The sequence below is a fragment of the Rhinolophus sinicus genome, linkage group LG02 (genome assembly GCF_036562045.2).
Source record: "Rhinolophus sinicus isolate RSC01 linkage group LG02, ASM3656204v1, whole genome shotgun sequence".
Lineage (NCBI taxonomy): Eukaryota > Metazoa > Chordata > Mammalia > Chiroptera > Rhinolophidae > Rhinolophus > Rhinolophus sinicus.
In genome coordinates this window covers 108,402,950-108,427,874 of record NC_133752.1, presented here as the reverse complement: position 1 = coordinate 108,427,874, position 24,925 = coordinate 108,402,950, and the positions used below count along the sequence as shown (strand labels likewise).

Genomic DNA, 24,925 nt, shown 5'->3' with positions numbered 1-24,925 from the left:
TGGTAAGATTTACTCTCTTAATGGTAATACTCCATTGTATAAATGTACCACAGTTTCTTAATACAGTGGTCTACCGATGGGCATTTCAGTTATTTCCATGTCTTGGCTATGGTGTATAATGCTGCAGTAAAAGGGGTGCATACATTTTTTTGAATCAGAGTTTTGGATTTCTCTGGATAGATAACTAGAAGTGGAATTGCTGGATCATAAGGTAGTTCCATTTTCAGATTTTTGAGATACCTCCATACTGTTTTATGTAGTGGCTGCACCAGTCTGCAGTCCCACCAAGAGTGCACAAGGGTTCCCTTTTCTCCACATCCTCGCCAGCACTTGTTGTTTGTTGATTTATTGATGATAGCCGTTTTGACTGGGGTGAGGTGGTATCTCATTGTCGTTTTATTTGCATTTCTCTGATGGTTAGTGAGGTTGAGCATTTCTTCATATGTCTGTTTGCCATCTGTATGTCCTTTTTAGAAAAATGTCTCTTCATGTCCTCTGCCCATTTTTTAATTGGGTTGTTTGTTTTTTTGCAGTTGAGTTGAGTGTGTTTTTTATAAATTTGTGATATTAACCCCTTATCAGATATATCATTGGCAAATATCTTTTCCCATTCAGTAGGATCCCTTTTTGTTTTATTGATGGTTTCCTTTGCTGTGAAAAAACTTTTTAGTTTGATGCAATCCCACATGTTTATTTTTTCTCTTCCCTTGCCCGAGGAGATATATCAGTAAAAATCTTACTCCAGGTAATGTCTGTGAAGTTTCTTCCTATATTTTCTTCTAGGAATTTTATGGTTTCAGATCTTACATTTAAATCTTTAATCCATTTTGAATTTATTCTTGTATATGGTGTAAGGAGGTGGTCCAGCTTCATTTTTTTGCATGTGTCTGTCCAGGTTTCCCAGCACCATTTATTGAATAGACAGTCTTTACCCCACCGTAGATTCTTGCTTCCATTGTTGTAGATTAAATGGCCATATAGGCATGGATTTATTTCTGGACTCTCTATTCTGTTCCATTGATCTATGTGTCTGTTTTTTTATGCCAGTACCATGCTGTTTTGATTACTGTAGCCTTGTAGTATAATTTGATGTCAGGTATTGTTATACCTCCCACTTTGTTCTTATTGCTCAAGATTCCCGAGGGTATCCGGGGTCTTTTATGGTTCCGTATAAATTTTAGGATTATATGTTCTATTTCTGTGAAAAATGTCCTTGGTAGTTTGACAGGAATTGCGTTGAATCTGTATATTGCCTTAGGCAGTATGGACATTTTAACGATACTCTTCCTATCCATGAGCATGGTATGTGTTTCCATCTATTTGTATCCTCTTTAATTTTTCTCTTCAGTGTCTTATAATTTTCTGAGTACAAATCTTGTTTTGGAAATTCTTGCTTATTATTCCTAATGAGTTTTTAAAAACACTTTTCTAGATCCAGGGGAAAAAAAGAATTTAAGAGTGTTTTAATTTAAATCCATTACCTTACACACTGATACAGGGAGAATGGGCATCTTTATGATATTGGGTCTCTCTGTGCAAGAGCATGGAATATCTTTCCATTTATTCAATTACATGTCTGTTTTTCAGGAGCATTTTTAATTTTCACCATATTGGTTTGCATAATTCTTGTTAAGTTTATGACTAGGTATTTCATTTTCTCTAACTATTGTTCATCTATGTGAGGGCATTGATTTCTGCATGTTAATTTTCTGATCTTTACTAAATGTCCTTATTTTGATTATATTTTTCATTTTTTATAGTTTTCTGGATGTGTAATCTTGTCATCTGCAAATAGAGATAGTTATACCTCTTTTTCCAGTTCTGTTCCTCTGATTGCTTTTTCTGTGTAAGTGCGTTGATAAATATCTCCAATTCATTGTTCAGTAAGGGTGGATGTAGTGAGGACTCCTTAATCTTTTCATCATTTTAGCAGAAAATGCTCTTAATATTTGTCCTTTAAGAAAATGCTGGCATTATGGCGTGTTTATATTAAAGAAGTATCCCTCAATTTGTACCTTATTTATTTATTTTTTTTACTTGAGTGGATATTAAATCATGTCAGGTGCTTTTGCAGCACTTGAAGAGGTGATCATATTCTCTGCTCTTCCAGTGTTGTTAATTACAGTGATTTATTTCCTAGCATCGAACCACCGTTGCATTTCTGAATAATGCATTTATTTTAATGGGCTGTTTGATTCTGTTTGCCAAACTTTAAGACTTCTGCAATTTGTATGTATTGTTTATTGTTTACAGCATAAACTTATGTGTTTATTGATTCTACGATAATTGCTCCACTTCCGTCATACTCCCTGAGATGACTCATGCCTCATGGTCCCTCTACTGTGGACAGCTGTGGAGCTCTTGGTTCAGGAATTCCTGTTGCTTCCTTCCTGTGTTAGTCCTGTTTCCTGGGTGACACAGGATCCCGCCTCTTCTTTTTCATGGCTTATTCACATCAGTAACTTCCTGAGAAAGTGTGCATAGGACTTACATTTGGGATTAATTTGCATGACTGAAAAATCTCTGTTCAACCTTTACTAGTTGGTTATTTTAATAGTTATAGAAATTTAGGTTGAAAATAATGTTTCTTCGGAATTAGAAGGCACTCACCCATCATTTCCTGGCTTTCATGTTGCTGTTGAGAAATCTGGTACATGTTGGTTTATGACCTCTCCCATCACTGTGTAAATAAAGCCTGGAAGCTCTTTTTCTCCTTGCATATGTTTTGACATTCTAAGTTGATGTGATTCATGCCTCCCTTCGTCCATTCATAAGCTGGGCCTTGATGTGCCTTTTCCATCTGCAAATGCCTATTTTCAGTGCGAGGTACTTCTCTTTAATTGTTCTTGGATAAATGTTCTCCTCCCCAGATTATTTTCTGAAACTTTTGTTAATAAGGTACTGTATCACATAAAGTTCTCTACTCCGGTCTCTTATTGTGTGTTGTCTTTTGTTTTACTTTTCAGGAGATTGCCTCAACTTTGTCTTCTGTCCCTTTAACTGAATTTGTTATTCATTGTATTTAAAGTTTTTCTGAATTTCCCTGTTTATGGTTTTAGAGATGCTGTTTCCTCTCCTATTCTTCGATGATATTGATTATGTACATTTTGAAAATCTTTACTGTTCCTATTTTATTTGCATACCACCTCCCCTCCCCTCCTTTCTCTTTGCTTGATATGACTGACTGCTTTCTCTCTTTTATTGAGAAATTGTTCTCAAATGTCTGGTGATCATTGTTCATATTTTAGGGTGAGATGCTAATTGAAAATCAGTGGATGGACTTTAGTGTAGGGGTGTCAGGCGGGGCCCGATGGCTTTTTCTTTAGGATCCCTCGGATGTCAGTGTCTAACGGTCCTTTGTGTGGCATGACTTAATTTCTCCAGAAAGGTCTCATTTGGCCTCTTGCCTGAGCCTAAGATAAGGCCCCTGGAATTTGGCAGTAGAAAGAGAATGCCAACTATTCACATTTTATTATGTAGCTTCACCTAGCCCTGTTTTTGGTCTGTATCTTACCACTACTTTTGACTGTTGCTGGCTCAGTCTGTCTGGTTCAGCTTATTCTTAGTGGTGTCTCCCGTTCCCTCGGGGATGAGGGTGGTAGCTGTCCGACTGCAGCTGCCGGCACTGCAGAGCCAGGACTCTGCGCTTCTTATCTAGGCTATGAAATAATACCCTTTATTCAGCATCTCTAATCATTCCAGGACCTGCTGCATCCTGTTCCCAAGTCGTCCTCCAGCTCTGTGCAAGTGGCTTACTTCTCACCACTGTTGCACTATGTAAATTTGCTCTTCCTCTGATTGGCCAAAACACTTACAGTTCCTACAGGTACCTATTGTCTTCATTTTTGTACAGTATATGTTCATCAAAGATGTTTTTTTGTGTTTGTTACTTTTTGAGAAGGGAATGTAAAGGTCCTTACTTTATCATCTTAAAATCTGTAGTCTAAAGATGACCATCTTAGATTATGTTATGTTATCGCCCCTCCAACCCCACTGAAGTTTACAATTCTCTCACTTACTTACAATTGAAATTCTGTGGAAAGCTAAGTCGATTACTCTGGCCTTTGCATCCTGCGTGGTCTGATCTTAGTGTACCTCTGTCCCTTGTCACACCACAGCTGTCTTTATTCACTGCATTCCAGCCACTGTCCTTTCTGCTCCTCAAACATCCCAAGTTCTTGCTCACTGAGGCCTTTGCGTGGCTGTCTTTTTCATCGTTCAAGTCTTAAATAGAATCTCCTTAACTTGTATGATAGGATCAGTTAGGTTTTTCTGGGATAGCAAGCAACCTCCACGTCTCAGTGGTTTAAAAGAACGATGACTCATGCTTATCTGACACATTCATCATGGATTGGCTGGGACGTAAGATGACAGAGCAGCCGCCATCAGCAGCATCGCCATTACCCATGACAGAGAGAAAAAGAAAGAGCAAATGATAGATTCTCAATCTTCCAAAACAGAAGTGGCATAGATCCTGTTCATTCAGATTCCGTTTGCCAGATGTAGTTACATGGCCCAACCTCCTTTCAGGACTGTGGGGAAGTGCAGTCCAACCAGTGCCTGGGACAGGAACCAGACATGTTTGGTGGGCAACACAGATGACTGCTGTGGCAATTTTGAGCAGCCCGTGTAAAGTAGCTTTATTAGGGTCCTCCAGAGAAACAGAACACACACGCACACGCGCGCACTCATGCACAGTCACAGCGAGATTTAGTGTGAAGAATGTGCTATGTGTTTATGGAGGCTGAGGGGTCCCCAGGAGAGCTGGTGGTGAAGTTCCTGTCCAGGCTGAAGACTGGGAAGCCAGAGGAGCTGGTGGTGAAGTGTGGGTCTCCAGTTAGGAGAAGATGAGATGTTCCAGCTCAGCAGTGAGACATAAAAGCAGGTCACAGTTTTCCTTCTTCCACATTTGGTTTTATTCAGGCCCTGAGGGAAATCTGCTTTACTGAATCCAGAAACAGCCTCACAGATACACCCAGAAACAATGTCTAATCAGCTATGTGCGTACCCTGTGGCCAGTGCAGCTGACATACAACATTAACCGTCCCAGGAGCCCTACCCACTGCTGTTCCTATTTTCCTCCTTTTATTTTCTTCCTATGACTTACACTGTCCAAATGAATCTTGTTTTTATGTTTATTGTCTGCCCCCCCACACCAGCTCCATAAGGACAGGAGCCTTCGTGAACTGTGCACCACCATACCCCAAGTGCCAGGAGGTGCTCATAAGAATTCCCTACATGATGACTAGATGAATCTAGAATTTTCCACTGAATGGACTTTACATTTATACTCTCATAGAAGTGCTTCCCTTTTCCCACTTCCTTTAATGTCCATTAAACCAGATTAGGTACACCTTTAGTGTGAATTGCTGTAGACAACTGAGAGTAATTTCCTTTAATGTTAGTCGAGTGTTTTTAGGTATTTGAAATATTTTAGAAAAAGTAGTTAAGTAATCACCGTTAATCAATACAAAACAAAGCTTTGACTGAAAATACAATCAATTTGCTTATAATTTCCTAAACTTTCAACTGTAATGTTGATTTAGATGACTGGTAAAAAAACAACGCAAAACTTCCTTAGCCCTGAGTGTGGAAATGCAAAATTAGGAGTGTTGTCTAGAAGCAGCTATTTTCACTTCTTAGCTGTATAATATTTTTAGGAGATACTTGTTTATCTTAGCTCTATAAGGAGAGACATTTTTGTTATATTTAACCCTCATTTTATATTTAACCCTCATTTTACATTACATTTTTCCAGTTTTTTTCTATTCCTGCATAAATGAATAGAGAACTTGCAAGATTTACTCTCAGCAATTTTCAAATGTACAAGGAAGTTTGTGCTTTCTGACTACCTTTACCCATTTTGCCTACCCCCTACCTCTTCTGCACTCCCCCTTCTCCCTGTCTCCCCTCTTTGCGTTTTCCCCCTTATTCCCTCTTCCCTTTCCAGCTTTCTTTTGAACCTTTTATGAAGTCAGATTTGCTCTTCCTGGTTACAGATGACTACAGCTCAGATTTATGTACAGAGCATTTTAGTTTCTTTCATGGCTAATAGCAATTGGGGCAGATTTTCTTACTTGTATCATCAGGGATGGTTTGGGTTCTGACAGTGGCCTCTGAAAAGGGTGGGGTGAAGATTTGTGATAGAGAGATAGGAATGAGAGGATGTTTCAGGTTTTGCTCTGAACATAGCCATAGGTTTTTATGCAAAGCCAAGAGTAAACACAGGGAACAAAGTAATTGTGGCTACTCCATTGATTCTGCAGACTCAGGTAGGCATATTAAGAATTGGTTTTGAATGTGTTTGAGGACAGAAGTTTTGCAAATAGGTGTTTATAACAGTGATTTTTGAGACTTGATTGGTGTCGACATTTAAATGAAGCTAGCCTTTCTTTCCTCTCCTCTCCCACCCACGATAAATTGCCTTCTGGGGCTCCCTTGAGTGGTGTCTCCTCACAGGTCTGTCCCCCAGCGTGCCTGGCACAAGCATGTTTATCTCCACTGTGTAGCCTAGTGCCTGCAGGTCTGCAGTTAATGTTTGTGACCAAATAAATGCGTGTAAATGAAAGGTGTAAGTAAAACAATAATGATGGCTTTAAAGCCCTTGCTAACGAACTGCTTCAGTCAGACTAAATTAAAGATAAACTTAGTATGACACAAAAATTCTGACACTACCCGGGCACTGACATAGTTTAGTATTGGATGTATTTTTTTTTTACTAACCCAAATAGAATTTACATAAACTATTGACTGCCCATCAGAATTTCTTACTACCTTTCAGAATCTTTTGTGAAGTTAAAAAAAAAAAAGCGCATATCCAGAATCCATCCCTGCAGTCTTTGGCAAGACATGCCGTTTAAAAGGAGTCTTAGGGTTTACATAAACTTATCTTTATAGCAAAGTGTTCTTACTATTTCTCTTAAAAGTGGGACATTAAGTATATGCAATTCCACAAGGTATAAAATAAGGAAAAGTACTCCACTTCCTGCTGCTTACATGTTTTCTGCAAAGATCCTGCATTCCTTTTGAAAGTTCGGGCCGGGCTGCGCTGTGGTCTCCATTGCACTGCGGTCCTGGCGGTTCCTTGTTGGCTTGTTGTTGGATGACGCATCTGCCTGAACTTGCAGTGTGGTTTTGCTGGTAATGAATAATTAAATGTCATAAAAGTTACAGTACTTTTATGAGTTTAAAAACTCAAATATAATCAGCCGTACTTTTAATAGGAAAAAAGAGACTATTGGCAATAAACAGTCATTGCAGTGACTACTGGGAAAGACATTTAAAAAGCAATCTATTAAAAGAATCTTGACATTCAAATCCAACAATTAAAATTCTTTTTATTGGGACAAAATACACATAACAAACAAATCGCCATCTTACCCATTGTAAGTGTACAGACCAGTGGTGTTAAAGACATTCACAGTGGGTGCTGCCATCACCCCCATCACTCCCCATGCAGCTCATTTCATCTTGTGAAACGGAAAGTGCACCTGTTATACAATAACTCCTGTTCTCCTCTCCCCTTCTACTTTCTGTCTCTGAGATTTTTATACTCTAAAGTGCCTCATAGAAGTGGGATCACAAGTGTCTGTCCTCTCGTGACTGGCTCATTTCACTCAGCACAATGTCCTCAGGGTCCCTCCTTACTGTCGCATGTGGCAGGATTCTCTTCCTTTCTCAGGCTGGGTAACGTTCCATGGCCTGTACACACCACGTGTTGTTATCCAGGCATCTGTTGGTGGACGCTTGGGTCACTCCCACGTATTAGCTACTGTGACTAGTGCTGCTATGAACATGGGTGTTCAGATCTCTCTTCGAGACGCTGCTGCTGTCTGTCCTTTGGGGTGTGTGCCCCGGAGTGGGATTACCATATCTTATAAGATTTGTATTTTTAATTTTTTGAGATACTTGCATATTGTTTCCACAGCAGCTGCACCATTTACAGCCCCACCAGCAGTGTACAAGGGTTCTTTTCTCCACATCCTCACTAACACTTGTTTTCTTTTTTGTTTTTTTTTGTTTTTAGCAGCCGTCCTAATGGTGTGAGGTAGTATCTCATTGTAGTTTTGATTTGCATTTTCCTAATAACTCCATTACATTTTTAAGTGATCGTCTTTAAAAAAAAATTTCATTGCCATGAAATACTAGTTTCATGTGTACAACATATATCTTACGAAGTGACCCCGCCCCCCAACTACTGTCCATCTTATACCATACAAAGTTATTACAGTATTATTGACTATATTTTCTATACTGTACTTTACATCCCAGGACTGTTTTTATAACTGGCAATTTGTACATCTTAATCCCTTCCTCTTTTTCACCCTCCCCACTCCTCTCCTATCTGGTAGCCATCAATTTGTTCTCTGTATCTGAATTTGTTTTGTTTGTTCGTTTATTTTGTTTTTTAGAATACACATATAAATGAAATCATGATATTTGTCTTTTTCTGTCTGACTTTTTTCACTTTGCATGATACTTTCTAGGTCCACCCATGTTGTTGTCAATGGCAAGATTTCCTTCATTTTTATGTCCAACTAACATTCCATTGTACATATGTATCACCTCTTCTTTATCATCTATTGATGGGCAGTTAGGTTGCTTCCATATCTTGGCTGTTGTAAATAATGGTGAAATGAACATAGTTTGCATATATCTTTTCAAATTAGTATTTTGGGTTTCTTTGGATAAATTCCCAGAAGTGGAATTGCTGGGTCATAAGGAAGTTCTATTTTTAATTTTTTGAGGAACCTCCATACTGTGTTCTGTAGTGACTGCACCCATTTGCAATCCCACCAACAGTGCAGAGGGTTCACTTTATTCCACATCCTCACCAACACTTGTTGTTTGTTAATTGATGATGCCATTCTGTCAGGTGTGAGGTGACATCTCACTGTGGTTTTGATTTGCATCGCCCTGATGATTAGTGATGTTGAGCATCTTTTCATATGTCTATTCACATATGTCCTCTTTGGAGAGATGTCTGTTCAGGTCCTCTGCCCGTTTTTTAATTGGATGTTTTGTTTTGGTGTTGAATTGTATGAGTTCTTTATAAATTTTGGATATTAACCCATTATCGGATGTATTATTAGCGAATATCTTTTCCCATTTAGTAGGTTGCCTTTTTGTTTTGTTGATGGTTTCGTTTGCTGCACAAAAACTCTTTATAGTCCTATTTGTTTTCTTTTTTCTTTTGTTTCCCTTGCCGAGGAGACACATCCCAAAAAAATTACTGAGAGCAGTGTCAGACAGTTTACTGCTTATGTTCTATAAGTTTTATGGTTTTGGTTCTTACATTTACGTCTATAATCCATTTTGTGTTTAATCTTGTATATGATGTAAGACAGTGATCCAGTTTCATTCTTTTGTATTTCTCTGGACAGTTTTCCCAACACCATTTATTGAAGAGATGGTCTTTACCCGTTGTATATTCTTGGCTCCTTTGTCGTAGATTAATTGACCATGTCGATGTGTGTTTACTTCTGAGTTCTGTATTGTGTTCCATTGATCTGTGTGTCTTATTTTTGTGCCCTTGTTGTATAGTTTGATATCAAATAGTGTGATACTTCCAACTTTGTTGTTCTTCCTCAAGATTGCTGTGACTATTCATGGTCTTTTGTGGGTCCATATAAATTTTAGAGTTATTTGCTCTAGTTCTTTGAAAAATGCCATTGGTATTTTTATAGGGATTTCATTGAATTTGTAGATTGCTTTGAGTAGTATGGGTATTGTAACGTTGTTAAATCTTTCTATCCATGAGCATGGTATATCCTTCCATTTATTTGTACCTGCTTCAATTTCTTTGTTCAGTGTCTTAGTTTTTCTGAGTACAGGTCTTTCACCTCCTTCGTTAAATTTATTACTAGGTATTTTATTCTTTTTGATGCAGTTGTAAATAGGGTTGTTTTTTAAATTTCTCTTTCTGATAGTTCTCTGTTGTATAAAAATGCATCTGATTTCTGAATATTAGTTTTGTATCCTGCTATTTTACTGAATTTATTCTAATAATTTTCGGTGAATATTTTAGGGTTCTCTCTATTTAGTATCATGTCATCTGCAAATAATGACAGTTTTACTTTTTCCTTTCCAATTCAGATGCCTTTTATTTCTTTTTCTTGTCTGATTGCTATGGCTAGGACTTCCAAATCTACGTTGAATAATAACGGTGAAAGTGGACATCTCTATCTGGTTCCTGTTCTTAAAGAAAAAGCTTTCTTTAGAATATATAACACCAAGAATAGACCCTAAGGTATACTGTGGACTTTGGGTAATAATGGTGTGTTGGTGTAGATTCACTGATTTTTAACGGATATATCCGCTAGTCAGGGATGTTGATAATTGGGGAAGTTGTGGGCACATAGGAACATGGGACTCTGTATTTTTCTACTGAAAACCTAAAACCGCTCTAAAATGTAAAGTTTCATAATGTTCCTACTTTTAAAAAAGTTTTTTCTAGATGGATTGGGAAGTCTATATTTTAAAAAGTTGTAAAAGACCAGAGGAAAATAGAAGTGAATATTTTTCTGACCTGAGTGCCAAAGGATTTCTAATTATAAAAGGATATGTGGCTAGGTTATAGTATAACTTATGTTTACTAAAAGACAACCAAGAAAATATTTTATGAATATCTTTAATATATAAATAAATTAACATAAAATGAGAAGATGGTATGAATAGACTATCAATAAAAAGTAATTTATAAATTGCTTTGGGAAAATTTCAGCCTAACCTCAGTAACAAAGACATGTACTTACACAGTAAAATTAATTTTTAAATTTTATGTATTATATGATGAAATACTTCAAAGTAGTTTGTTAGATAGTATAAGAACCACTTGAGCCCACCACCAAGAATAAACTCAGAATATACTTGATCATATGTATCAGTGTGGCCTCCTTGGTCAGCCTCTCTTCCCAGCCCCCTAAATAGTCTCTTATTTGCCTATCATGTTTATTATTTCCTTGCAGTAAAAAGTTTCTGCACATAAGTATTTATCACGAAGTAATGCATTGTTTAATTTTGCTTATTTTTAAGATCCTTTCTCCTTTTTTTTTCTGTTTGTAGCATTTGTACTTAAGTAGGTGGAAGGGATTGCATTAAATATGGATAGAGAATATCGATATCAATTGCAATAGAGAATATCAGTATCACCTGGGGGCTTGCCAAAGTTACTTGGACCACTTCACACCTATTAGGATGGTCACTATCAAAAAACCAGAAAATTAGAAGTGTTGATAAAAATGTGGAGAAATTGGAACCCTTTTGTGCTATTGGTGGGAATGTAAAATGGTGCAGCTGTTGTGGAAAACGGTATGGTGGTTCCTCACAAAGTTAAAATAGAACTACCACGTGACTCAGCAACCCCACTCCCGGGCACACACCCCAAAGGACTGACAGCAGCAGCGTCTCGAAGAGAGATCTGAACACTCATGTTCACAGCAGCACTAGTCACAGTAGCTAATACGTGGGAGTGACCCAAGCGTCCACCAACAGATGCCTGGATAACAACACGTGTGTACAGGCCATGGAACGTTACCCAGCCTGAGAAAGGAAGAGTATCCTGCACATGCGACAGTAAGGAGGGACCCTGAGGACATTGTGCTGAGTGAAATGAGCCTGTCATGAGAGGACAGACACTTCTGTGAGGTACTTAGAGTACAAGAATCGGAGAAACAGAAAGTATTAGATTCGTTCAAAAGTAGTTGCAGTTTAAAAGGTTAAAAATAATTGCAAAACTACAATTACTTTTGCACCAATCTAATAGAAGGGTGGGTGCCATGGGTGGGGAAGGGGGAAATGGGAGTTATTGTATAATAGGTGCAGAGTTTCAGTTTTACAAGGTTAAATGAGTTATATGGGGAGTGATGGGGGTGATGGCAGCACCCACTGTGAATGTCTTTAATACCATTGGTCTGTACACTTACAATGGGTAAGATGGCGATTTGTTTGTTATGTGTGTTTTATTACAATAGAAGAAATTGGAAACAATTTCCTGGGAAGTTTTTGGTTATGTATTTTTATTTTTTAAACTGTGGCTTCTTGACAATCACTGTGTAAAGGAGCTCCTCCTCCTCCTCCTGACGGGAGTTTTATCACATTCCCCCAGATGTGTTGGGGCCAGAATAAGATGAGGATCATGTTAATATCGCTGCGTCTTCTCATCTTTCTTTTTGATATCTTAATCTTTGGCATAACATAAATGAAAGCTCACTTTGGGACTTCGTTGTTTATATAACATAGCTGCAAAAGTTGAATTTCATAATTTTATATCAAAAGTTTATCATGTTTATAACTGTGCTAGGCACCTTGAAATACAGATGAAAAAATAAACTTGAATTAGTGGACCCTTTTGGGGGAACTTATAATTATTTGTATGAGGCAATAAGTTCATAAGAGATGTGTAAGCAAATTATACTGGAATACCCAAGAGGATTGAGTTTGATTCAGCTTGATTCTAGGGGAGAGGGTTTGTGAGCAGCAAGTGTGTTGGAGCAAGTCCTAGAAAGAACAAGGAAAATTTTAATAATTAGTAACGGGGCAGTGTAGAACATTCTAGGCAGAGAACTATTAATTAAGCAAAGAGATAGAGATATGAATTAAGTTTTTGGACGTATTTAAAAATTTTGAGTAGTTCAGTTTAGTAGTAATAAACATTTAGGAAAGAATGGACTGAAAAATGTGGTTTGGCCACATCAATGAAGACTTAAAATGACAAGCCTTCTGTGCATATATCTGAGAAACTCATTTTCTGAGATTTGATTAATAAATACCCATATTACTGAACATATTTTCAAGATGATGGATTTTTGTCTGTTTTGTTGTTGCTGTATTCCCATAACATTGAAGGGTGTCTAATATACAACAGGTATGCCTGAGATGTTAAATGAATGAATGATTTTAGATTTCATAAGAAAGAAGAATTTCAGTGGTTATATTTTAAAGAGATCTTGTCCTAATAGGTCCGGTTGTTTTTAGTACTTTTCTGACATGCTTCAAGCGTCACTGTATTCACCTTCCTTGGATTTGTATTCTTTGCAATGTTCTCTTTGCTCCTGTAACTATGAGCATCTCCTTTAAGGTGTCCCTTCATTATAGGGCATGTCTGCCTACCTGTGTGACTTGGTTCAGGTAGATCTCAAAATTCTTTGGTTTTAACTTGACGTCTTTTTTTCTGTATTGCTTAATTCTTTAATCTGGATTTTAACCAGTTCTAGGAATTAAATGACATCACATTTAAGGTTTCAGCTACTTTCTCCCACTGTATTCTTCTGGTTGTTATGTTATGTTGTATAAGTAGTTATATTATTTATTTAGATATTGTCTTTAAATATTAGTTTTGCTCTTGAAAACGTATGTTATAAGTTGAGTTGTTAACTGTTCCTGTTTGTATTCTTTAGTGCTTGCTCGAGGGATTACAATATGCATCCTCAATGTACCACAGTCCCCCTTGAGTTAATAGAATCCCACTTCACATAAACTGGAGGAATTTGCATGATAAAATTATTACTGCCTCTTCCCCCTTTGTTGTGGTGTCATCTATTTTTATGTCAATGTATGTTATAACCCTAATTATACCTAACCATTATTTTTACCTTTGCTTTAAACAGCCAATTAGCTTTCAAAGAAATTAAAATTTCTTTTGAATTTTTCCCACATATTTACCATTTTGTAGTGCTACTTAAGCTAGAGGTAGTGTCTCCCTTACCAGGATTCTCACAGCACATACTTTGGACATTATGTCATAGGCATTAAAATTATAGTTCCATGTATATGTCAAATTTCCTTTGCCAATTTTAGGTTATTTTCTGGCAAGGACTACAGTTTATTAATTTTTAAATACTTCCTTGTGTCTAATATAGTGTCTTATACAAACTAGGCAACTGGTTTTTACGTATGTAAGAATGGCTGAAATTTTGTTCTTTTATCTTTGTATAATACCCCAAGGTGTATTACTACAGTTCACCATTAGATGTCACTTTCTACCATTATATATTCTTATCAATAAATTTCTTAATATAAAGCTTATGAGATTTGGGAAGTTGGCACTCCTATACAAGTGCATTTAAACCGAGACTCTCCATACATTTTAAATTGGTTTCTTTCTAAAAGACACATTCAGATATTATAATTGAAATTTTTATTATCTTTTAGGGTTATATGTCTCAGTCTATACTGAACCAACTGATTTTCCTGAAGTTTTCTTTAAAACGTGAATACTGGCATTAGTTTTTGGTGATTCTCTCTGTGGAGCAAAGTTTGGAACTATTATAAGTAGTAGAGAGAAGAAGTAGGATATTCAGGAGTACCCTGAGATATGTTCGCAATCCTTCTGTTGGTAGTGTAATTCTGAAAACGAACTTATTCCAGAAATTCAGCTGACCCCAAACTCACCAGAAGTGTCTCTAGACAAGATTTGGTGGCAATTGCTGGCTTTATTTGGGTTTGTCAGAGAAAGAGGGAGAATTGACTTGGCTGTGAAAAGAAATGTAGAGGTAGAGAAACAGGATTTGTAGGGCTCTGTCGGCCAGTCACAGAACATGGTTAAGTGCTAAGAATGAGTTTCCCTCACTCTTTCTCTTCCCTTAAGAGACAGGAGGAAGGAGGTTTCAGCCATCCCAGAGGGTTCGATGTCTACTGCATGCCTGCGGGACTGTGCTTTGGGGAAGAAGGCATAGGGCCTTCCTAGCATTCAAGTCCCATGTCCCTCCTGCTGCTGTGCCTGCACTCACTAGCCATCCATGCTGCCACCCGGTCCCCAGTCTTGCCAGGACACACTGCTGGCCATTTTCCTCAGTTCACTCAGAATATTCAAATTTGAATAAAATAGCAACATTGTTTGCAAATAACATAATGCACAACCAGGACCTGCCCAAGCATGTGACATTTCTGATAGGGTGGCTCTGGCACATCTAAGCCAGAAATGACTGTCTTGTATTTTCTGCTTATGGTGTTCTTAGAAAAAAGAGAGAATGTTGTTTTCATTTTTCATTATATCTATGTAAAATTGAAAATTTTGAACCATGCATATAATAAACTAAAGAACCAAAGAATTAGGACATTTAAAATCCATTCTGTATTGATCTGTGAAATTACACACAATATAATGTCAAAAAATGAAATTTTGTGTTGTAATTTGTTTTAGATTAAAATTTAAATGTATATGTTTTTGATATATTGATATAAGGTGGCCACTTGTCCTTTTTAGGAAAACGTTTTTTAACTTTTGGGTCTTAAAGTGTCATTCTTTATGAAATAATGAATGATAATTCTTATGAAGTAATTGGTGATATGTGTTGTAGAAAATAAATAAAACGTTGGCCATGCTATATACTACATCAGTGTACCCAGCGGTAATCAAATTTTACTTCTATTGGTAATCATTCAGTTTGTAATCCATGCTTTTTCCTGTATGTTTTTGTATATTCCTACAGCTAAAGCAGTTAACAGGTCATGGCACGTTTAACAAAAAGACGACAGGCGGATACAAAAGCTATCCAGCATCTTTGGGCTGCCATTGAGATTATACGGAACCAGAAGCAAATTGCCAACATTGACCGTATTACAAAGTAAGTAAATTTAAACAAAAATATTCATGTAAAATTGCTTATAAGACTTTGGGAAAAAAGTTTCAAAAGTGACTTATTTATTATGATAACCAACGTATATTACAAGGTACCAGTCACTTTGTTGCCTTACAGGAGTATGCAGTTAGAAAAATAAAGACAGAAATGTACACAAGCAACTTGTCTTTGGAGGTTTTGTAAATAAATATTATATAACTAAAATACCAGTGCATACTATTTATTATAGCTTTTTAGTTATCAAAAATTTAACCCTTGAAACAAATCTTTGAGTCTTTTATTTAAGAGGCTTTTAGTTGATCACTTTTATGTAAACTGTCTAAAACCAGTCTACTTGTTCATTATTCATTTTAATACAGGACAAGCATGGTATGTGTAGTAAGTACCATCTTTTTAGTTCATAGTCCACTAGCCAAGAACTTTTAACAATTTCATTCTATACTTTAGAAATGTATTAAATAAATCTTCAGTTAAAAAAGACAGTTCTTATTTTTTGTTTCCTAGTTTCCAGTGCTATTTACCTTGGTAGACCAAGATTCAGTATAGAAAAAAATCAGACTACTTTATGAATATTCACTTTACATGTTATACATTAATTATAAGGGAGTCGTCCAATAGAACTTGATTTTGTTTTATTGTATTTGTTTCTCTGGGTATTTTTAAAAGAATAAACCTGAATTTATCTTTTAAAATATTTGAATGATTTTTTTTGGTAAACTAGAATTCTTTTTACTTATTTCTCCCACACAGTTTTTAGATATTATCTGTAAAAAATGGAAAGCGTGATTTTAAAAAATCTTATTTAACTAAATGCTTGTTTTTGCCCTTCCTTATTAATAAGTAACAAAATTGAATACCTTGTATTTTTGTCCCTTACCTATATTCTCATGGAGAAAATTATAAAGGCTAGTTAAGAGGGAATGAATTGGAGAAAGAGAAAGGGAAACTGGTGTTAACCTGTTGTTCTAACTCTGTATTTATCCTTTGAATACTTTCAGTTTCCCATGTAAAGTCCTGGCCCCCTAGGCTATTAGAGGGAAAATAGGTAACACCTATGTGGGAAATAATAAAATGATTGTACATAATAATTAAAATGACTTTATTATGTTTTTAAATACAGCAAATAATTTGAGTCACGGTAACTAAATACAAATTATCATGAGGTGATACTGGTATAAAAACATTTTTTAAAAAACCTCAAAGACTTAAAAGCCATATTTTCCTATGGTTGGGATTTTAAAAAACCCTAGTTTAAAGCAAATTATTTACAGGAGGCAGTGCAAATAAGATACTGTTTTTTGGATTTGATTTTTAAAATGAAAGTCATTGAAGCGTGACTAAACTGAATTGTTTGGGCTGATACTTCTTTCTACGCCATAGCATCTTTCTCTAAAAGCTTTAGGGACGCAGTCTAGGAAGCTGTGGGACTCTCCCAGTGTGAGATATATATGGTTCAGCCATCCAGTTGCTCTTAGGTTGTGCCCTTCTGCTTATGTGGGGGTCCGAGAATTAGCCCCACAGCAGTGGGTGATCCCAGTGTCTGTGAGGACCCACGTACATATATCAGATCACAGGAGAAGTTACACAGAGGTTGCTGCTAAAGCATGCAGAGGGATTCAACTGTTTCTCTCAGGCTAGCTGTCCTTGATTCAAACCCAGATGAGGACTCCCTATGAAAATAACACTTGAGCCGAGCTCAGTCACATAGCAGTAAATCCCTTACTCAGATTAATAGTATATTCAGCACGGGAGTGGATTCAGTGAACAAACTGCGTGAGGAGTGCTAACATCATTGCACTCATTCTGCATTATGGATTGTTGGTCAGCATTCTCTCCTTTCTTCATCAGTACAGCCTTATTTTTCTTCATCTCCTAAGGTCCACAGATCTTAAAATAAATGTGAGTAAATTTACTTACCTACCAAATAGTCATTGTTTTATCAGTCTCATCTAAAGGTGAAAAACAAAACTAAGAGAATCAAAGGGTGCGTGTTTGAGTGATTGCCAGTGTCTCTTTTGCTGCATCCGGTCTGAGAACATGCCATTTCCTTTTATTACGGGGCCACGCTTCGCAGCATGCTGTACTTCTTTTAGCACGTTTGTCACGGGAAGGAGCTGTGTAGCTCACTGCCTAGCCCAGTGCCTTGGCTTGCTCGTTACACTTGACAATGTAGCTTAGGAAGAAGCATGGGACCATGACAGGAATTCAGGTCTTTTGCTGGAAAGCCTGGTACTCCTCTTCTGTATTCTAAATGTAGGTACTTTTCAAGCCTTGGATAAATTTGATAGCAAGTTATAGCTGATTGTGAACATATAGTTTTCTTTTCATCTGTACAAGTATCTTAAGTTACTGAAAGCTGTAGCAGACTTACTGAAAAGAATGCTACATATTAGTCATTAGGTTTTACTCTGTATTATGACTGGTTAGTGACTGCATTATAAAAATGAAAGCTATACTGCTTTAGTCATGCATTCAAAGTTTTGGACTTTTGGGTCCTGGCTCTTTATAATATTTGGAAGCCTGGCACACCCTAAACATTGTAGTTTACTTGTGTGTAATATTTTAGTTCTTCGTATTTTGTTTGATGTGTCTTAATAAGTCACTTTTAATCTGTAGATTTCTCATTCATCTTGTTGTGTCATTTTTCTTTGTCACTTATTGAAGAAACGGGTTCATTTGCTCTGTGGTTGCCCATAGTCTGGCTTTTGCTGACCACATCCCTGCGGTGTACTTTGACCCGTTGCTCATTCTCTGCGTTTCATGAAAATTGATATTTTATCTGGAGGCTTGGGGTGGGGCGGCTGTGTTCTGTTCTCAGGAGGCCGTGTGTCTGCTGTTTTTCATGTGTTCACGTTAGTAGCCTTGATGTAGGGGCTATATCCAATAACTCCTCAAGGATTGCAAAATGGTGCTAATCTAACTTTCCCTTTCCCTTTTCAACTGGAATACTTCTGCAGGGACATAAGCCTCCCATCATTTAGTGTTTGGTTACTGTGTGGTATGGTTCATACTGGAAAAGTAGATTAACTGATTCTTTTTCTGTGTTTACCAGTTTTCAAAATAGCATCCTCTGATGGAAACCAATTCATGTTTTTAAGTGTCATTTAGAATTCATGCATTTAAATACATTTGATATATTTCAATCCACTTCTGACATAATCCTTATTGACGCTCAAAATTTTCCACCTTTGACCCGTTGGAGCCTCTTCATGCTGGCTGCTAAGTTACCCTGCTTTCTGATACAACAGGGTTTTTTAGGTTCGTCTTGTACACACACGCTGCCCCAGATTTCTCCAGGGGCCTCTGGTTTCTCTCAGTTAAAAAATGGCATTTCAGGAGCATTTTTCTGGCCCTCGGTGTGCTCATTGCTCTTTTCCTGTGACTTTTAGTGGACAAGAGTTAGGAAATAACTATAACTGTAAAAGAACAAATACCTCATGAATTCATACTGTTATTTTCCACTTGAATTTATGACTACTGGGTTTTGCTTAACGTGTATCTGAAATCTGTATCTCTTTTCTACACACTAAGGGTCATGGCGCCCAGGGACATCGTGAGTGGTAACATTTTAGAATATGTCACCCCTCCATTTGTCTTACGCAACATCACACACCAAGCTGTTGTGCGAACAACAATTAACAGTCTGTCGTGGAGACCACATGAATTCTTTATCCGTTGTCTTGAAACAATTATACTGGTTGTGAACGGTTGGAGACAGCAAATACATACACTTCCTTACAGCCGCCATTAGTCTTCTCTAAGATACAGCTCATGCTTACCACTAGTCCTGTGGTTGATATTGAAAGATCCTTCTCTAGTAGATTCCTTTTTTATTGTTCCCCCTACTTTATTGAGACACAGTTGAGATGGTATTAGTTCAAATTGTACAACATAGTGATTTGATATACAGTGTTACCTCGGTTTTCAAACATCTTCTTTGACGAACATTTCGGTTTACGAATGCCGTAAATTTTATGGATCTATTTTTATCTAATTTTAGGTAATAAAATTCATGCTAAATTTGCAGTTTTAGGGGCTGATTTTAAAGGTCTGGAACGGATTAATCCATTTTGCATTACTTTCTATGGGGAAACCGTGCCTCGGTTTTCGAACGTTTCAAAACTTGAACTGTCTTCCGGAACGGATTACGTTTGAAAACCGAGGTACCACTGTATGTATACATTGCAAAATGATCATCATAATAAGTTTAGTTAACATGTATCACATTTTTTTTCTTCGGTTGAGAACTTTTAGATTTACTCTCTTAGCAACTTCCAAATGTGCAGTACAATATTATTAACTGTAGTAACCGTGCTGTGCATTACATCCCCATGGCTTATTTATTTTATAGATGTAAATTCTCCCCCTGCCCCAGAAAAAAAAAAAAAAATTTGCCTCTGGCCACCAGTCTGTTCTCTATCTGTGAGCTTGGTTTTTATAGATTCCACATATAAGTGAGATTACACAGTATTTGTCCTTTTTTTTCCCTGACTTAGCGTAATGCCCTCAGAGTCCATCCACATTGTCACAAAATGATTGAATTTTCTTCTTTTTTGTGGCTGAGTAATAATTCCATTGTACACATGCACGCGAGCACACGCTTTCTTTATCCAGTCATCTTGTCATTGGACACTTAGGTTGTTTCCATGTTTTGGCTGCTATGAACATGGGGGTGCAGGTATCTTCTTGAGAGAGTGATTTCACCTCCTTTGGATAAATACTCAGGACTTGCTGGGTCCGATGATAGTTCTGTTGTAGTGTTTTTTTTTAAAAATTGGGTAAGGGGAACAGAACTTTATTGGGGAACATTGTGTACTTCCAGGATTTTTTTCCAAGTCAAGTTGTTCTCCTTTCAGTCTTAATTGTGGAGGGTGCCGTTCAGCTCCATGTCCAGTTGCCGTTGCTAGTTGCAGAGGGTGCAGCCCACCATCCCTTGCAGGAGTCGAACCGGCAACCTTGTGGTAGAGTGGACGTGCTCCAGCCAACTGAGCCATCTGGCCACCTGGGAGCTGAGCGGCAGCTCATTGACTTCATTCTAGTTGCAGAGGGCACAGCTCGTTGGCCCATGTGGGAATTGAACCGGCAGCCCCTGTTGCCCAGAGCTCGTGCTCTAACCAACTGAGCCACCCGTCCGCCCCTGTTTTAGTTTTTTTGGGGGAACCCCCACTCTTTTCCATAGTGACAACACCGTATAGTAGATTCTTAATCAAAATTTCATGGGAACAAGTTTTGGAGTTCGTGCATATTCATAACAGTTGATCTGCAGCCTTTTTACTTGAAAGTTAGTTTAACTAGACACAGAATCCTTAGCTTATATTTTTTCTTTGGGGTTCTTTTATATATTGTATATTCTGACTTAAAGCGTTACTGTAAAACAGTCCGCTAACTTGATTTCCGTTTTGTTGTGATTGTCGTTTTGCCTGACTTCCCAGTTGGATCTTTTCCCATCTTCTGTGTTTTTCATTTTTATATTATTAGGTTGGTGCAAAAGTAATTGTGGTTCAAAAGGTTAAAAATAATTGTAAAATTCACAATTACTTTTGCACCAACCTAATAAATTCTTTTCATCTTCCTTTTTAAAAGATTTTAGTTGTTAAAGAGCAGTTTTAGGTTTACAACAAAATTGGGTGGAAGGTGCGGAGATTGCCCATGACCTCCCTGCACCCCCCATACGACGCCTGTCCCACTGTCAGTGTCCCCAGATGGTATATTTGTTACAATGGATGAACCTACACTGACACATCATCATAATCCAGAGTCCACAGCTGACATTAGGGCCACTCCTGGTGGTGTCCATTCTGCGGGTGTGGACAAGTGTGTAATGACACGTACCCACCATTCTAGTGTCACTCAGAGCAGTCTCACTGCCCTGAAACCCTCTGTGCTCCCCTGTTCATCCCTCCCCACTGCTCCTAACAACCTCTGATCTTTTCCTGTCCCCATAGTTGTGCCTTTTCCAGAATGTCATCGAGCTGGAATCATACAGTATGTGGACTTTTCTGATTTTTTTTTCACTTAGTCATGTGCATTTAAGGTTCCTCCATGTCTTTTCATGGATTGATGGCTCATTTCTTTTTAGTGCTGAATAATATCCTGTAGTCTGGATGGACCACAGTTTATTTATCCACTTACCTTGCAAAACATCTTGGCTGCTTCCAAGTTCTGGCAGTTATGGGTAAAATTGCAATATATATATATTTTTTAACATTTTCTGCTATGTATTCATTCTTGTGTAACTTTTCGTTTTGACCTCACTTCTGAAGTAATTTTTAAAATTTATTTATAATGTTTAACTCATTTCTGAGTTTTTCCAATTCATCTTTCATGGTTTTCTTTATGTCTTTATTCATTTCTTTGTGTCTTTATTGGAGTACTAGTTAAAGTTTTCCTCTGTCTTGTAGGCACATATCTTGGGTACGCTTACAGTGTAAGGGAATGTTGTTATTCGCCTTTATCTGCAGCCTTTCATGTTGGCCATTTTGATGGGAAATCAGTTTTGCTGAACTTGGATCAGGGAACACTGGTTAGAATAATTTTTCTAGATTGAGCCATGCCCAAAAGCTCCTTCCTACCTCACTTTTAATGCAGTGCTCAAAATACGGCCTTATATTTCCCATGGTTTCCTGCTTTTTCTTCACTGTTTTCTCCACTGCTTTCTTCTGGAACCACCCTTTTCTTTTGTACCTGGTACTGTTCTTACTTTGAAGATCTTTTTGACCTCACTCCAGTAGTATTTGATGGTTTAATTGCTAACAATTTCTTTACAGTGTGGGGCTCTGCCTGGAAGGGAGCCTTGGCTGATTAAGTTTGACTGTTCATGGGGCCCATTAAGCCCCAGCCCATAAGACTTTACTATGAATTCATGAATTACTGTGGAACACCTGGAAGTGGGGTGTGTAACACCCTATCCAGGTTCAGCTGCTGTTCTCAGATTGGCCGGCTGTACTTTCCTGTGACTGTCTGTTATTTTATCCTTCTGTACTCCGTCTCATTAGATACTGTTATGTACCTCTGCTTTCTCCTACACAGGTGCTGATACCAGTTGGGGTTGTAGCTCTTGGATATAAACCCTCACTTGCTCAAATTTGGGGATTTAAAGGGATTTTTCAGCACTTAATTTTGTTGTTTATGTTGTCCAAGCGTGGGGTTTTTTGTTTGTTTATTGCTAACTCTTCTAGTAACTGTCTGAGATTTGGGAGAGATTAAAAACTACGTTATCTCCACCATCTTTCCAGCTCATAGCAGTCTTTTGATTTTTCTTAAAATAAAAAAAATATAGTTGCTAAAGGCACTGGTATTTTCTGAAGTCCAAAAGCAGAGCTAAAAGCAAAGTTTCTACTAGCAGAAGCAAGTCCAAGGAACATTCTGCATGTTTGTATATAACACTAGACACACCAAAATCTCCAGCAGTATCAGCTTCAAGCACAGGATGGTTAGAATATTAAGATTTGTGTTGAAATTTAAAAAGAAATTCCATGAGTGGAAGCCTCAGATCCTCAACCTTATTTGAATAATTAGGGACTAATAATAATTTCCTTATCTCCGTAACAAAGTAATTTTTCTGTGTTGCAAATGTTTCTTTCACCTAATGTGATGACACCTAACTTTTGGGGTTGATAGCAGTGGTGTCCTGTTGGCCGTCACTGAACCCCTAGGAAAGAGTCTTGAGTCCTTTTTACCACTTTTGGTTTTATCTTTTTTAAAAACTGCTAGTGTTCTGTTCAAAAAAGTAGTTTGAATGGTACTATAAATTAAGAGAATCACTGTTGAGATTTGAATATTTCAAGTATTTAAAAATACAACTAAATAACTTTTTCTTTAACAAGTTCTATTTGGGGGTAGAAAGTATTTTTACAAAAAGATTAGAAATCAAAATGCATGTGTGGGATTAAGTTTGATTTATTTTTTATTTTTAATGGTTAGCCTGTCTCTCTGATTTAAAAGCTCGTGTTTATAAGTTTGATTTAATGATAATATGAAATTCCATAGATGTATTAATTTGGGAGTTAAATAAGCACAAAAAATTTTGGTCTCAGTAAAAACATTTTACGTTCTTAGAAATTGATGTATGTTTTGTGATGTTTAATCATAATGTAAACATGAGTCATTTTGTCATAAAGAAAGTACAGTAGTCAGTTTAGATGAAGATAAACATAGGCTTATATCTTAAAAGAACAGCTTCTCTTTTAGTTTAAAAGTGTAAATACTAAATTATAATTAGCAGATACGAATTAATCAATTTCATGGTATTTGGATAGATGTCATGAAATTGAAGCTTCAAAATATTTGATTACTTAGCATTTATATAAAACAAATATTTATGATACATTTTTATGCTTAAAATTTAGCCCTTGTGTAACAGTTTTTATTTTTATTTTTTAAAAGATTTTTATTAAAATAGAGTGAACATACAATATTATATTACTTTCAGGTGTACATCATATTCAGCAGTACCCACCTAGCACTATACAGAGTTGTTACATTATTGATTACATTACTTATGCTAAAGAAGTGATCACGATAATGAGTCCAGCAGCCATCTGACACTGTACCTGCTGTCACAGTATTACTGATCTTTTCCCCCCTTTTTAAATTTTTCTATTAGCTTTGACATTCAGTATTATTTTGTATTAGTTTTAAGTGTACAGCATATAGTTAGAAATTTATATAATTTATGAAGTGATTCCCCCTGACTTGTACCACCTGGCACTATACATAGTTAGTTATTACCATATTATTGATTATATTCCCTATACTTTATATCCCCATGACAATTTTGTAACTATCAGTTTGTATTTCTTAATCCTTTCACCTTTTTCACCCTGCCCCAACCCCCCACCCATCTATCACCCCGATAGACCTAGTACCCGTCTGCCACCATACATAGTTAGTACAATAGTATTCTCTATATTCCTTATGCTGTACCCTACATCCCCATGACTACTGTGTAACAAGCAATTTGTACTTCTTAATCCCTTCCCCTTTCATCTATCTCCAACCCCCTCCCATCTGGCAACCATCAAAATGTTCTCTGTATCTCTGAGTTTGTTTCTGTTTTGTTAATTTTGTTCTTTAGATTCCACTTATAAGTGAAATCATATGACATTTATCTTTTTTTATATATTATATATATTTTTAATTAAAAAATTTAAATTACAGTTGACATACAATATTATTAGTTTCAGGTATATAACATAGTGATTAGAGATTATATAACTTATGATCACCCTGATAAGTCTACTACCTACTTGACATCATATATAGTTATTATAATATTGACTATATTCCCTGGTCTTTACAACATTATTGATTACATTCCCATTATTGATACATTGAAAATTAAT

General features: G+C 36.9%; 1 protein-coding gene across 20 annotated transcripts in view; it reads left to right on the top strand.

Moving 5' to 3' along the window:
* The window catches only part of ZMYND11 (zinc finger MYND-type containing 11), a 126,643-nt gene that overhangs the window by 26,891 nt on the left and 74,827 nt on the right, over positions 1 to 24,925 (top strand). For 13 of the 20 annotated variants that reach the window (XM_074325071.1, XM_074325067.1, XM_019719306.2 and 10 more), the window contains exon 2: positions 15,432 to 15,566. The exons of the other annotated variants lie outside the window; for them this stretch is intronic. In XM_074325071.1, coding sequence (XP_074181172.1) covers positions 15,451 to 15,566 — 116 coding nt within the window. In that variant the 5' untranslated portion in view covers positions 15,432 to 15,450. The remainder of the gene's footprint in view (positions 1 to 15,431; positions 15,567 to 24,925) is intronic. 20 annotated transcript variants of the gene reach the window in all.